Source organism: Ammospiza nelsoni, chromosome 1, assembly GCF_027579445.1.
Source record: "Ammospiza nelsoni isolate bAmmNel1 chromosome 1, bAmmNel1.pri, whole genome shotgun sequence".
In the NCBI taxonomy this organism is placed as follows: domain Eukaryota; kingdom Metazoa; phylum Chordata; class Aves; order Passeriformes; family Passerellidae; genus Ammospiza; species Ammospiza nelsoni.
This window is the reverse complement of record NC_080633.1, coordinates 89,519,214-89,532,816: the sequence shown is the minus strand read 5'-3', so window position 1 is coordinate 89,532,816 and position 13,603 is coordinate 89,519,214. Positions and strand designations below refer to the sequence as shown.

Genomic DNA, 13,603 nt, shown 5'->3' with positions numbered 1-13,603 from the left:
TTTTTTTTTTTTTTTTTTTTTTAAATAACATGAAGTACTTTACACGGTTGTGTTGCACACCGTGCACTGGAACAGGTTGTCCAGAGAGGCTGTGGAGTTTTCCTCATTGAAGATGTTAAAGAGCCATCTGGACACAGTCCTGTGCCAGGCAGGTTGGACCAAATGACCCACTGTGATGCCTTCCAACCTGACCTACCCCGTGATTCTGTTTTTTCTGGATCTGGACGTATGGGATGCAATGTTTATTATCTTTTACTTATCTGGGTGGTTTGGCGTGAGGGGTGGGGTACGTTTCAGGCAGCTTATTCAGAGCCGTGTCCCACAGCTGGCCTGCTGTGTCCATGGAGCTCTGTTGGTGCTCCAAAGGCTTAACTAAAGAACATCCACTATGTTCTTCAGTAACACACTAAAGAACATCCTGAGGAAGGACACGGATCCCTTCCCGCCCCTCCCTTCCCGGCGCTCCCGGCAGCGTCACGGTGCGCGCCGGCCCCGCCCTTGCGCCGGGGGAAGATGGCGGCGGCCGGGGCGGGCGCGGGGCGGAAGCAGGTGCGGCAGGAGGAGCTGCGGCGCCTCATGAGGGAGAAGCAGCGCCAGAACGCCGGCAAGAAGCGCATCGACTCGCCCTTCGCCAAATATCCTCGGCACCCTAGAGCTCGGCTGGGAGGGATGGGTGGCGGGAGGGGGTCCGCGCCCCGCTCGGTGCTTCCCTTAACGCGGCCGGCACGTACAACAGCCTGGGGCACCTGAGCTGCTCCCTGTGCAACGCGCCCGTGAAGAGCGAGCTGCTGTGGCAGACCCACGTCCTGGGCAAGCAGCACCGGGAGGTGAGGGCGCTGCGGAGGGTCTCGGCCGGGCTTTGCGGTTGGGAAGCGCCGGGACAGCGCTTGGGAAGGGGAGGCGCTGGGGAGAGGCCGCGCCGCCGGAACGGGGCCTGCGGTTCGCTGCTCCGGGCTCGGTGCGGCAGCGGGAGCGGCGGGGAGCCCGCCGGGATGAGGGGGGAGCCCGCCTGGCTGTTCCGTCTGGCCTCTGTTCTCTTAAAGCCCGGGTGGGGGTTGAAGGCCAGCCCCTAGAATGGGGGTCCCGTGTCCTTCAGGGGTCCGCTCCTCCGGTGAAGCAGTTCCCACCGTAGCGACAGCCTTTGGCTGTCACTTGTCTGCAGCTCGGACTTGGACCCATCCCCTCCGCCTCCCCGGGCTTGCTCGGGGATCTGTGAGCTGTCCAGTGACAGCTTATGCGGGGTTAAGAAAATGCACTTTTTTTTCCTCTTTGTAATTCAGCAGTAAAGATAGAGAACTTGTGAAGCAAGTCAGGGAGTTTGTAACTTGGATGCGACCCAATTTTTTTTCTTATTCTTTAAAGTTCTGTTGCTACTTCTTAGCAAAAACTGAAAGACTGTGTTTAATTTTACAAGTACTGAGGAAAAGACCAAAGGAACAGAGGGGTTCCAGTTCATTGCCTGTATTCAAACGAGATGACTGTGGCAAGGCAGGGTGACGTCTTTCATGATGTTAAAAAGTCATGTTTTATTTTAAAACACTTAATATTCCAGGACTTTAGAATAAATCCAGCCTTCCTGCTCTTTCCTCCAGTGCTTTACTGCTGTCAGTGTCACTGCTCTGTTTTTTCTACTGGTACAGCCTCCCTTGTGTGAATGTCAGTTCCTCTTCCTCCATGTCACATCATTCCAGAGGCTGACAGAAACACTGGTCTTTGTTTTGGTACCTGTGGTGTCTATTTCAGTGATACTGTTCTAAAAAGGTATCAGCTCACTTTGATGAGCTGTTGTAAAAGTTCATTCTGTATTTTAAGCTGCAATCCAGAAGTTACTGCTAGTAACGTGCCCCGAATTTTTATTTCTTTACAGAGAGTTGCAGAATTAAAAGGCACAAAGCAGACAGCCACTGGCTCAGCTGCTGGCACATCCTCTCATCCTGTCAAGAGAAAAACAGTTGAGACAGAAAATACAGACCTAAAGAGAGTAAAAGGTAATGAGAGGGAAATACTTGCCAGAATCTGTCCATTTTACGCCTTGAATGTTTTTGGTTTGTTTTGTTCTTGTGGAAGTGAGTATGAATACACCAGACTGTTGAGTAAATGAACAGTTAATGAATACACAAGACTGTTCAGTTAATGTCAGCCCATTGCTGCTGAAAAGGGGAAAAGTTTGTTTGCTTTTTCTCTGTGAGTTCTGTGTCAGGAGAAAACAGTGCTTTTGGAAGTTTACCTGGTTTTCTTCTGGTTTATTGGGTTAAATTAGGTCATGGAACTGTGGGCTTGGCCCAGATAGATCGGGAAGCAGTGTAAATTAAGCAGTAGGAGCACTTGCCCAGAAGTGGTGTTACTCCTTTTCAGAAGAATCAAGTCACTGGGTTTCCTCAAACCATGCACCAAAATTCTTGCCAAAGGAAAGACAGTTAATTTTTTCCCTTGGTGCTACCAGACATGTAAATATATATGTTAAATATGTATGCATTTGGGGACTTGGTGCTGTCATAGAAGCCTTAGGGATGTTTCTTTTAAAAGCATGGATTTTAAGAAGTTCTCTTGGCTGTTGTACAGGTACAGATGAAAAGCCACACACATCTTCATCAGGGTAAGTAGATCTTGTTATTACCTAGGAATTTTTTCTAACTATCACTGGCTGCATTCTCATCCATCTCTTCCTTGTCTCTGCTTTCTGTACAAGGGCAAAGGTTCAGAGAGTCAGCAGATCCCTGCTTCTTCCTGTTCCCTAGCACAGTTGTATAGTCTTGAACATGGCAGCATCTTCCTGGGTGGAGATAATTGTATCAACTCTGAAGATTCCCTGAGAAAACAGGAATTATTTTACTGTCACTGACAGACTTTAAAGGATTGACACGTGGTGCTATTACACAGCTTGAACATAACCAGATTGTAGCATGTATTCTAATAATGCTGACATCCTAAAGAAGAGGTGTCAGTCTGAAATTAAGACAAATTTTCAATGTATAATTCAATGATATTTATTAACAAAAACGACTAACCAGTGATAGATCTTCATTAGGATGGTTTTTGTCACCTAGAATTCATGTAGGTGCATATGCTGCAGTTGAACTTGTACAAATAGAGGGCTGTATTTGACTTCAAGGGGTTGGGTTAAGCATCTCAACTGCCCCTAAAAGTTTCTGATGGTATTCAGACATCTTTGTAGGGTGGGCAGATGTCAGGTGACACTTGTGGGTCTCCTCTGCACTTCACAGGATAAATTACTACCTTTCATAGGTACCACTTGCTGTTTCCTTGTACGAGTTTGAGTTTGTGTGCAAAATTAACACTTGAGAGGTTCGTCCATTTTTGAACTTGTTGGTATAATTAGTTTAAAATATAAGGTGGAAAAATGTTTGGCTTGCAGGCTGCAGCTACTCCAGCAAATCTGTGTTTTCTCATTGCTGAGCCTGTGTGGCTGTTCTAAATTGCAGTCCTGGACAGCACTAGGTACCCAAAATAAGTAGCAAATTACTTAGTAGGTGGAAAAAGAATTACTTTAACCACCATTCCAATTTGTTACGGGTTATTTTTATTAATGTGAATATGCAAATGGAAAAATGGATCTAAAATACGTTTTCAGAATTAACCTGGGCATTTCTGGGGAACTTTAAATGAGAGCCCCAGGTGTGTGCTGCCTTCAGACAGTGGCTGTGTTGGCAGCTGTGCTGTTCAGGGCGTTGCTCAGGCTCTCACAGAGGGCCTGGGCTGCTGCTGCTGGGCTGGAGTCACTGCTGTGACGTTTCTGACAGTTGTGTTGTGGGCTCTTTACCAGGCTGCCAGCAGATTTTTTTGATGAAGCACACCCAGACAGTGCCAGTGTACAGCTTTCCAAGGGCCCAGGTCCCAGTTTATTGTCAGGGAATTACGATGATGACGATGATGAAGAAGAGGAGGAACAAGAACAAACAAGCAAATCTTCTGTTGTGCGTAAAACTGAAATTCCACCTCCAACTCAAGAAGTCATAGCTAATTCTCTGCCTGCAGGTAATGCTGACTGAAATAGTAATTAGTAATTCTTAGTAATTAATAGTAATTCTCTGTAAGGAGAAGCTGTGATGTAACTGATGATGAAAGGTTTTTATTTTATTTTTCTAATTATTGCATTAGGTGATGGTGAGGGTGTGTAATACTGGAAGTAGAGATAAACTAGCAAAGAATTTTGTGTTACTGTGTGGTGATTGCTCATTGATTTTATGTTCTAGTTGTTTGAGGCTGCCAAGGGAAGTAACATAGGTCTGTTCTTCCCTTGATTCAGTAAGGTACTAACTGAAATTCCTGTGTAGTAGGAATTTTAGAAAATGCCTGAACAGCTGTTCTTTTTGTCATAGACTTCTGTCCTTTCCTATAGACTTTTTTGACACCAAAACTCCAGCTGCTCCTATAGTTTCCCATTCAGGATCCATACAGAAAGCAGAGATACATGAGAAGGTAATTGAAAGGTAAGCAGTCAGATCAAATATTGATAGTCTTAGCAATTGTAAGCAAACATTTGTCTTCCAGGAAATAGAGACTGTGATCCCTTAGAACCTATTTTTATCTTGCATTCAGAATAGTTTGTATATATGTGAGCCTCAAGCATTATTTCAGACAGGTATCTTGCACCCTAGGGACAGGAGAAGAGATGGAGCAGTGTCATACAGAGTCTGTTTGACATCTCTTTGCAAATTTTAACACAGGGTACTGTGGGAGCTTCATGCAACCACTGCTTTCCTGTTTAAAGGAAAGTGCTTGTTGTGTGGTAATGGTTCAGCTCACCTGAGCACTCCTTCAGACTGTGCTGTAGTCTTTCAGAAGTAGCAGCTGTGCTGTTACAATGTTTAGGTGTTCAGCACAATGGAAAGAGCAGTTTAAGAAGCATAAGCTACAGCTCTTGTTTTAACAGTGAGATTTAAACCTTTCTGTGCAGTTCCTTCAAAGCAAGGAAGGATCAAGCTGAACGAGGAGGTTTTGGTGGTTGTAGATTAAAAAAAACTAATGGCTAAAAAAACCTGCTGTGTTTCTGCATACTTACACAAAGGATTATGAATTTCATTTTTGACTATTTTTAACTCTGCAATGAAGCAGATTGTAAAGTGTTAACTTGGGCTAATAGTAATCAAATGTTTCAGAAAAGAAAACACTGCTGAAGCTTTGCCAGAAGGTTTCTTTGATGATCCTGAAGTGGACGCAAAAGTAAGTGATCTCCTTGTTTTATGCTACTGGATTTATTTCTGCCAGTTGTAATGATTTGCTGAGTAGTAAGGATGCTTTTCCAGGTAATCAGTCATTCTGGAATGTAAGAAAATGACTGAACTATTTAGACTAGAATAAACTATTTCAGTTGGAAGTGACCTATAATAATCTAGTCCAACTGCCTGAAAACTTCAGGGCTGAACAGAAGCTAAAACTTGTTCCTAAGGGCTGTGTCCAAATGCCTTTTAAGCACTGACAGGCTTGGGGCATTGGCCACCTCTCCAGGAAGGCTGTTCCAGTGTTTGCCCACCCTCTGGGTAAAGAAATGCTTCTTCCTACTGCCCAGTCTGACCCTCCCCTGGTGCAGCTTTAAACATTCATTCTGTGTGAATGAGAAAACATGAAAAGGGATGGAGGTGGGCAGGAAGAGCTTGTTAAGGCCATCTCTTGGAAAGTATTTTTGATTATGGTTCCTCTGTGACTCTTAAAGAAATGTCATTTGTTGGTTGGAATACTGAACTGACATTTGGACAATGTACCTTTATTTCTGTGAGTCATCTCAGGAAAAGCAGTTCACTTAATTTGTACATTCAGTTTTGCTTTGGAATTGGGGATATAATAGTTCTTGAATGTCCTTTGTGAGATCCTGCTGAAAAGTGTTGAGTCACTGTGTGACTGATGGGGTGCATCCTGTTGGAATGAAAGCAGCTCTGTGTGGCACACCCTGTCATCTCTAGTGCTGGTTACACCACAAGAGGGAACCTGGTCTTCAGCCCTCTTGTCTTTTACCACCTGGGGGTTTTATGATGCTCAGAAAAGAAATGTGGCTATTCACCTTCAAATTCTCAAACTTTCTCAAAACCCCCCCCACAACAAAATATCTTGAAATCCAAAACCATTCATGCTTCCTTCAGCTTGCACGGTGCTAAATGATGACCAAAATAAAACACTGGTATTTGAAATACAAACTTTTTTTTGTTTCATTTTGTCAAATTTGCTGCAGATTTGATGGCTTTCTTGCTTTCTTTATTGAAACACAGTGCTGTAGGCCTAAGTCTTTTTTATTTTCTTTGAGTATATTTTCTTGTTCACTCAGTGGAAGGCTGCTGGTGTATTTAAATGGCATTGTGAGGCCAAGCCATGACATCTAATTTGGAGACCTTCCAAATAATGCTCCTTCATCTTCATTTAGTCCCACTGGCCCAGCTAACAAGCTTAGGTGTTTTATTTGCTCTGGCAAGACTCTTTTGGCACTACTCATGCCCAGGTGTTGCTATATGTGAATAGTTTTGAATAATGATATTTTGAATATTGAAACATGTAGCTGAAAAAGCCATCCTTTGGCTGTTTTTTTGCGGTTTTTTTTTGGTTTTTTTGTTTGTGTTTTTGTCTAATTGAAGTAGTAAATTTTTCAAATACTTAGTTTCATCATAAGTAGGGAATGCAGGAATGCCTAGCAGGAAAGGAGAATCTGCTTTTATCTGTGAGGACACTGGTTAGTGACCTTTGTTCTGGTTATTGCCTCTACTGATAAATTTACAAGTGATTACTTGTTCCATTGAATTGCTTGGAGAGGCTCTTCCTTTTAATGAGCCCTTTCTGAGTGTAACTAATACTCAGAGGGAGGAAAATGTTTGTGACATCACTTATGTTGAGGTGGCTGCAGTGGTTCTGTGTTGGAATCATACACAAAATAATTATTTGAAGAATTAACTGGGTGTTTGAAAAGGAGATTGTGGGTGTGAAAAATGCTTGTTATTTGCATCAGGTACTTAGAGCACATAAATTCTGGGTTAGATAAATATTTCAAGAAAAATAATAACTTTAGTGTTTAAATTTATTGTAAGAAATACAAATAATTATGAATTACAAAAGACAACCACAATGCATAATAACACAGTACATACACATATGATAGAAATAATAACAGAACAGAAAAATGAAATGATGACTATTACTTCCCAGTATGAGTTTGCTTGGAAGCTTCTAATTTATTCTATAAACTTAATTCATACTACTTGATTTTGTATAATCACTCAGGAACAAAACACACCAAACTGTTGTCTTTACTAAGGTGATGACTGACATGTCACCAAAAGAGCAGAATGAATAAAGGGAAAATAAAACTAATGCAAAAAGATGGTATCATGACTTATTATGTTCAAACTGCTTAGTTCTCCTAGCTATATAATTTCTACCCAGTCCTGAGTCAGGCATAATCTGTCCTCTAAAATACATTATATGCCACATCTTCCAGTCCTGAATTGTGTAGGTTTCAATTACACAGGTAGACTACCTTGTTTATTTATTTGCATTAAAAGCACAATCTGGCTTTGATTACCTTGGCTGTAGATCTTAAACACATTCTTGCCACGACTACTTTTTCAGACTTCATCTCTTAGTACTAAATGCCATCTACCACAGAATAAAAAGCTTTGCATGTCATTAAAATTGGTTTGTAGCTGTACAGTTTCTTCTGTTAGCCAACAAAATTAGACTAGATTTGAAATACAGTCAGGCTATTTAACACCAGCAGACTAGTGACTGAAAGGTTTGATATTTTATGTTATGCCAAAGGCAAACAATTCACTGCTTTTTGGCTTGAAATGGCTACTGTATGCAATTGTACAGGCAGCTTACAGAAGAATTCAATAATTATCACCTGACACAGTGAAATGGCAGACCATCAAACTCACTTCTGTTACTCCAGACATTCCACACCAGCCACTTCTAATCAATAATTATTCTTTAAAGCTGCAGTCATGGATGTTGTTTAATCCAGGAGCAGAGTCAGATTTTTCTTCCAAAACCACTGTGCAGCTGCACTCTCTCACTCATATCCATTACTTAAACTGAGATACATCAACCAGACTTCTCTGATAACACAGCATAATTTTTCATATTTCTCCTGGTTTTTTTTACAGTGCCCCAAAGAGTCATTAGACTTAAATTGTTAATTTATACATTTTCATGTTCTTTAGGTGAGAAAAGTTGATGCTCCAAAGGATCAGATGGACAAAGAATGGGATGAATTTCAAAAGGCAATGCGACAGGTCAACACAGTAAGTAATGGAATCTATATTTATTGATTCTAAATACTATACACAATAAGGAAAACAACAGTTTCATGCAGCTCTGCAGAATGGCTGACATCTGCATTTGTCAGCTGGTTGTTTCAATGCAGTGTGTGGTTAAATGCACTTTATAAATGAGCAAAGGGTTCTTTGTATTTTCCACTTAAATGAAATTAAGATGAGAACTTTAATCAAGATCCAGTCATATGTATCTAGTTACATTTGTTACACTGTATTTTATTTAAATACTGTTTAGCTAACATATACCTCAGATCAGTGTCCTGTATTCAAACAGGACACAACTGTGGGCTCTTCTTTAGCTCTGTATTCATACTTTTAAAAACACTACCCATTTGTCTGTCTTTTTAGAAAAGTATCTATAAAGTGTAGGTAACCTGGATTTCATGTTTAATTTAAATGCACTGGAAAGAAACTCCAAAATCTGGGAAGGTGACAAAAGAGTTTTGAGACACGTAAATTGGCCAGTTTTTCTGTACTTCAATTTTTTACTGTTTACCATTGCATGGAAAGTCTTCATGCAGCAGGTGTTTATCTGCCCTTGTGTACAATTTAAAGATTACCTGTGTTCTCAGTCTTCCCCTAGAATATTTGCTATCCTTTTAATTATTTTAATTGTAAATAGTTACTCATATGTCAACGGCTGAGAAGGTGGTGCAGAAAAATGTTTCATTGCTCATTTTAAAGCAGTCAGCACTATAAACAGAGCAAATGTTCATACAAAAGCAGTGGTGGATACATTTTGCTAGCATAAGCCATTCAGATAATTCTTCAGCTTAGGAGGAATCTTCTCAGTTATGCGTGGACCATTGATTGCATAGCATCTCCCAGACATTCAGATTTGAGAAAGTATATGCTGAAAAAAATAACAGGTTAGAAACACTTCGGGATCCAGTGGGAATATTTAAACAGTATGTTCAATAAGTGGTGTGTATTTAAGTCCCAAGCACTGGGCTAGAGCTCTTGTTTCAGCCTCAGACTGTGGGTATGTGTCGTTTGCTTATGCTCAGTTTCAAATCATAGAGTATTAAAAATTTCTAAAGGTTAACCCCAAAGCAGCCAAAATTCTTTTGATTTTAAGAAGAAGCATTTCCATGTCAAATTAAACCAGACCCTTTTTTTTTTTTTCTGTATTTGCCCTTTTAAAGATGGGAATATACATAGAGGAGATTGACACTAACTTCAGGTGGAGGGGAGCAGGGGAGGACACAGACATTGTAAAGGAGTGGAAGTGGAATTCAGGATGAAGGTGAATTTTCTCAGTGCTTTTCTGGTTTAGATTTCAGAAGCAATAGTGGCAGAAGATGATGAGGAGGGACGACTAGATCGCCAGATTGGAGAAATTGATGAGCAGATGTAAGTAGATCAATTTTTCCTCAAATTCTCTGTCCTCTAGCAGTAATGGATTGCTCTTTGACTGGAGTGATAAAAACGCTTCTAATCTGCGATACTACCTTTCATTAATCATCTGAGTATTTGAAGGACAAACTCCCTCAAACTGCAGAATGATACCTAATAAAGACACGGATTTTGACACAAAATTTTGTAACTTTCTCCAAAGAGAGATTGCACTGGAATCACTGAAGGTACCCAAGGCAAATTCTTGGAACAAACTGTCCTCTTCCCCTGTCAGGTGGCTTAATGTCTTAATTTGTATTTCCCTGGGAGTTTTGATTGATGTAGAATATGTGTGAACATTTTAAAGGAACATTTCCTGTACTGAAAATGTCCTGTGCTGTGGCAAACCCTCTTTAATTCCTAGTAGAAGTTTAAGGTTTTGTGGAGTGATGCACTTCATTACATGAAGCAGTTTGTTTGGTTTTGTTTAGCTGAAATGGGGAGTGTGGTGGTTGGATGGGCATTGGTTTAAACTCAAGCAACCTGAAATACAGCTCAGTGGAACAGTTTGTTACCATTTTCCTGTAGCTCAACACACTGATATTAACAGCGATAATGGCAATGGTAGCAACTCAGAAAGAAAGGCACTAGAAATTTCAGTTCAACCCTCTGGGCAGATGTACATGCTGCACATAATCAGTGTATGGTAACAACAGCATTGGGTTCAAACTGAACTTTGCTATGACAGGAATGCCTTTTAACAATGTTAGTGTAATTCTGAAGAGGGCTTGAGCTAAATTGCCTCTCTTTAAGGACTTATTTTTCTCACTAACTAAGGCTGTTGTAAGTACATAGAACCAAATTCAGAAATTTGTAGAATACTTCAAGTTTTAATTGTAATTATTTTTCCCCAAAATAAAAGTTCCAAACACATTTTTAAAAACGTTTTGTAACGTTTGACTTCTGAGTGTATTCAAATGCAGGCTATTTCAAATTAAGTTGAAAATGAAATAAATTCCTTGGCCTTCAAATCTTCAGCTATGTAAGAATCATATTGGTAATATGCCAGTGCAGACAGGATCTAGACAGTAACCCCTCCATATTGACCCTTCCGAGCAAATAAGAATGAAAGGGGCAAAGGAGAATTTAAATCAGTCTAATACTATTTGGCATTTTCAAAAAAAATCCTATTTGAGGTGGCTAGAATGGTTATAAAACACAATTCAAGGACAGAACTTTTAAAGTGAATAGTAACCTGAAACTTTGGGATTGTGTTTACTTAAAATGTTCTGTTACAGCAGAGAGGAAGCAGATAAAGAATCTGAACACTTTGTACTGCTTTTTTTATTTTCAGAGATGCCACCACTAGATTATCAAAATTGATAACTGATGTCACACCTTTCCCTCTTGAAAACCATAAATGGAGCAAAGAATGGCATTCCTTTTTGTGTGGAAGTGGATATTGGTTCTGTGCTTTTTGAAAAATGGTTTGTGACTGAATGTATTGCAGTTGTTAAGTATTTGGATCAGGTCTCACTGCTAGAGAATTGACCAAGCCTCTCCTCAGTCTGTTTTCACTTGAAGAATACTGAGAAGGTGCACTAGCATCTTGAAAGCTTATTTCTTTTTCACTGTTGGGAAGCTGTAAAGCTTCTTTGTCCAAAGTTGTAGAAGCAAAATCCGGCATTGGAGGTGATGCCATTGACGTGGAAAGGCCCCAGATGTTAACAGTGTTTCACTTTCCAACAGTGAGTGCTACCGCCGTGTGGAGCTTTTGCGGAACCGCCAGGACGAGATAAAGGAGAAGTTAAAGGAAGCCATGAGATTAAAAGCAGCACAAGAGAAAGAGGAGGAGGATGTTGGGAGTGAAGATGAAGAAGAACTGCAGGATTTGCTGTCACAAGACTGGAGGGTGAAAGGGGCTTTGTTGTAGCATTTTTGCAATGTGGTTGACACTCTTTTTATCTGTGGTCTTGGTTCCATTGTTAGAAGGGAGATTCTTTTGTTAAATATTTATTTAAAGAGGATCGTAAGCTAAAGAACCAAGCTTATTAAAAAAATTTTTGTAGATCTACAGTAGTGTATTACTTGTTGTAAAAACTGTATATTGCAAATGTTTTACAATACTGGATGCACCTTTCCTATTAAAATGACTGGTTTCCTACCAGAAGTATTTTAGTGGGATTAATTAATCTGTAAAGAATCTCTAGGTTTTCAGAAGCATTAGCTCAGTTTGGTAATTTTGAGAGTTGGCTTATTGTCTATAGAAGTACATAGTCTACAGATTTTTCCCAGATTGAGGGTTTAGGGAAAGGGAAATACTATTCATTTATGTTTTCTTAAAATTTGTAGGTGGCCTTCTGTCCATTGCCCCAGCTCCTAATAAAATATGTACATTTTTTTTAGGGTCTGTTACAGTTTCTCTGTGTATATAAGGACTAAGCTCAGAAAGGCTGAGATACAGCTTCTCCACAGTGTATAGCCTGTAATGTGCCATAGCATTGCTGGATATTTTTCTTTATGGTCTCCTGTTTTGCTTAGTGCAGCCATCATGTAGCGTATCTCACACTTCTTGAACCAGAGGGATGAGAAGGCAGTGGTTACATATCTGCATCACTTAATGAAAGGGTGACAAAATGCCTGAGAGAAAGGTGCTGCACTGAAAACTGAGGAGGTAAAATAATAATTGCAAATACTGGAAATTTTCTTAAAATATTATTTTAGGCACAGAAAGCATCTTAAATTGATTCTGTTCTGATAAACACAGATTAGGTAAAATCAAGAACCAACAAACTTGACAAGACTGGGACATGGAAGGCAGAACTACCTTTGGTAAGTGTCTTTTTTTAACTTTTCTGAATCTTCAAATACAGATTTACTGATGACTTGTTGAAAATAAGAGGGACGTGTGGCTTGATTGATATCAAAAAGTAAAGTTGTTAAGAACAGGTTAACCTTTCTTTAAAATACTCTAGATTTAAAACTAGTGAGATTTTAAAGGGAAAAAACAAGCTTTGCTCTTATGAAAGCATTCCAGTTCCTTGCCTCAGAGATTATTATCAACCAAGCAATAAAGATTAGAACAAAATTTAGATGTTTGATTTGCCTGTTTTTGGGGAAATATCTGATATGCCAGAAGCCCTATCCTTATAGTGAGATGCTTTTTTATCACTCCCAATTTTTGTGATCCTTAGGTTCAGCTCTTTCTATTTATAAAGCTGTCAAAATTCAGGCAATGCTCCGTAGTGTTTTATTGCATCCACACTTTCCTACTCACATGTGCTGGCTTACAACTGTTAGTAAGAGGAATTGTAAGTAGCTGTTGCTGCTGAAATGTTTGATGTGACACTGAAGTCTTACATGAATTAGGACTGTCACTGAGATAGCAGCATTCAGAGAGTATTGAAATACAGAATCAGTGTTCAGAGAATATTGAAATAAATAATGAATGTTTGGACAAGTTGGAGAAAACTCCGTTGGACCAAAACTGAAATAAAATGTCTTTGTATACATGAAACATTGGAACATCAATGTCTAAGGTGCCTGTCATGCTGCACTGTAAGATCTCTAGATCCATTTATCCCTGTAAAGAGAACTTGCAGCTGACAGGGTGGTGCAGTATTAACAGGACAGTCTTTTTCAAAACAAACCAAAGCACAGTCCCTCAATTTCTCTCTGAGAAAAGCTAAGCTAAGTTCCTGATTGTTCTTTTGTTCTTTGCTTTTCACTGACCCCACTCACCAAAGCACACAAGCTTGTTAACACTTAAACTTCAGAACCACTCTGCATTTGGCTTAATTTCAGAGAAACAGATATAATGCATATCAGGTTACACTGAACATCATGGACATGCATGTTTTGACAGTATAAAAATGCTAATCTTTGAGTCTGTAAATTACACTTCCTTTTTGCACATTGTTCTGTAATTTTACTTTCGTCTTGCACAGAAATCTGCAAATCATGGTTTCAGCTGTGGATGAGTAGGAAAT

At 39.9% G+C, this 13,603-nt stretch overlaps 2 protein-coding genes across 2 annotated transcripts in view; one reads left to right on the top strand and one right to left on the bottom strand.

Annotated features, from left to right (window-relative positions):
- Positions 1 to 512: 512 nt before the first annotated feature.
- Positions 513 to 11,688, top strand: ZNF830 (zinc finger protein 830). The gene is made up of 10 exons (XM_059487838.1): positions 513 to 635; positions 728 to 827; positions 1,868 to 1,988; positions 2,563 to 2,596; positions 3,785 to 3,996; positions 4,361 to 4,451; positions 5,121 to 5,184; positions 8,166 to 8,246; positions 9,556 to 9,632; positions 11,364 to 11,688. The coding sequence occupies exons 1-10, from the start codon at positions 514 to 516 to the stop codon at positions 11,545 to 11,547; spliced, it is 1,086 nt and encodes a 361-aa protein (XP_059343821.1). The 5' UTR covers position 513; the 3' UTR covers positions 11,548 to 11,688.
- Positions 7,004 to 13,603, bottom strand: part of LOC132082512 (poly(rC)-binding protein 3-like) — a 496,107-nt gene continuing 489,507 nt past the window's right edge. Inside the window, exon 13 of the mRNA XM_059487634.1 lies at positions 7,004 to 9,132. Within this exon, the coding sequence (XP_059343617.1) occupies positions 9,072 to 9,132 (61 nt within the window). The 3' untranslated portion in view covers positions 7,004 to 9,071. The remainder of the gene's footprint in view (positions 9,133 to 13,603) is intronic.

Excerpts from the sequence above, each read along its gene's own strand:
- ZNF830 (XM_059487838.1), top strand. The coding sequence starts at position 514 with ATGGCGGCGGCCGGGGCGGGCGCGGGGCGGAAGCAGGTGCGGCAGGAG. Across the intron at positions 8,247-9,555 it reads CAATGCGACAGGTCAACACA|ATTTCAGAAGCAATAGTGGC; the intron begins GTAAGTAATGGA and ends TTTCTGGTTTAG. Across the intron at positions 9,633-11,363 it reads GGAGAAATTGATGAGCAGAT|TGAGTGCTACCGCCGTGTGG; the intron begins GTAAGTAGATCA and ends ACTTTCCAACAG.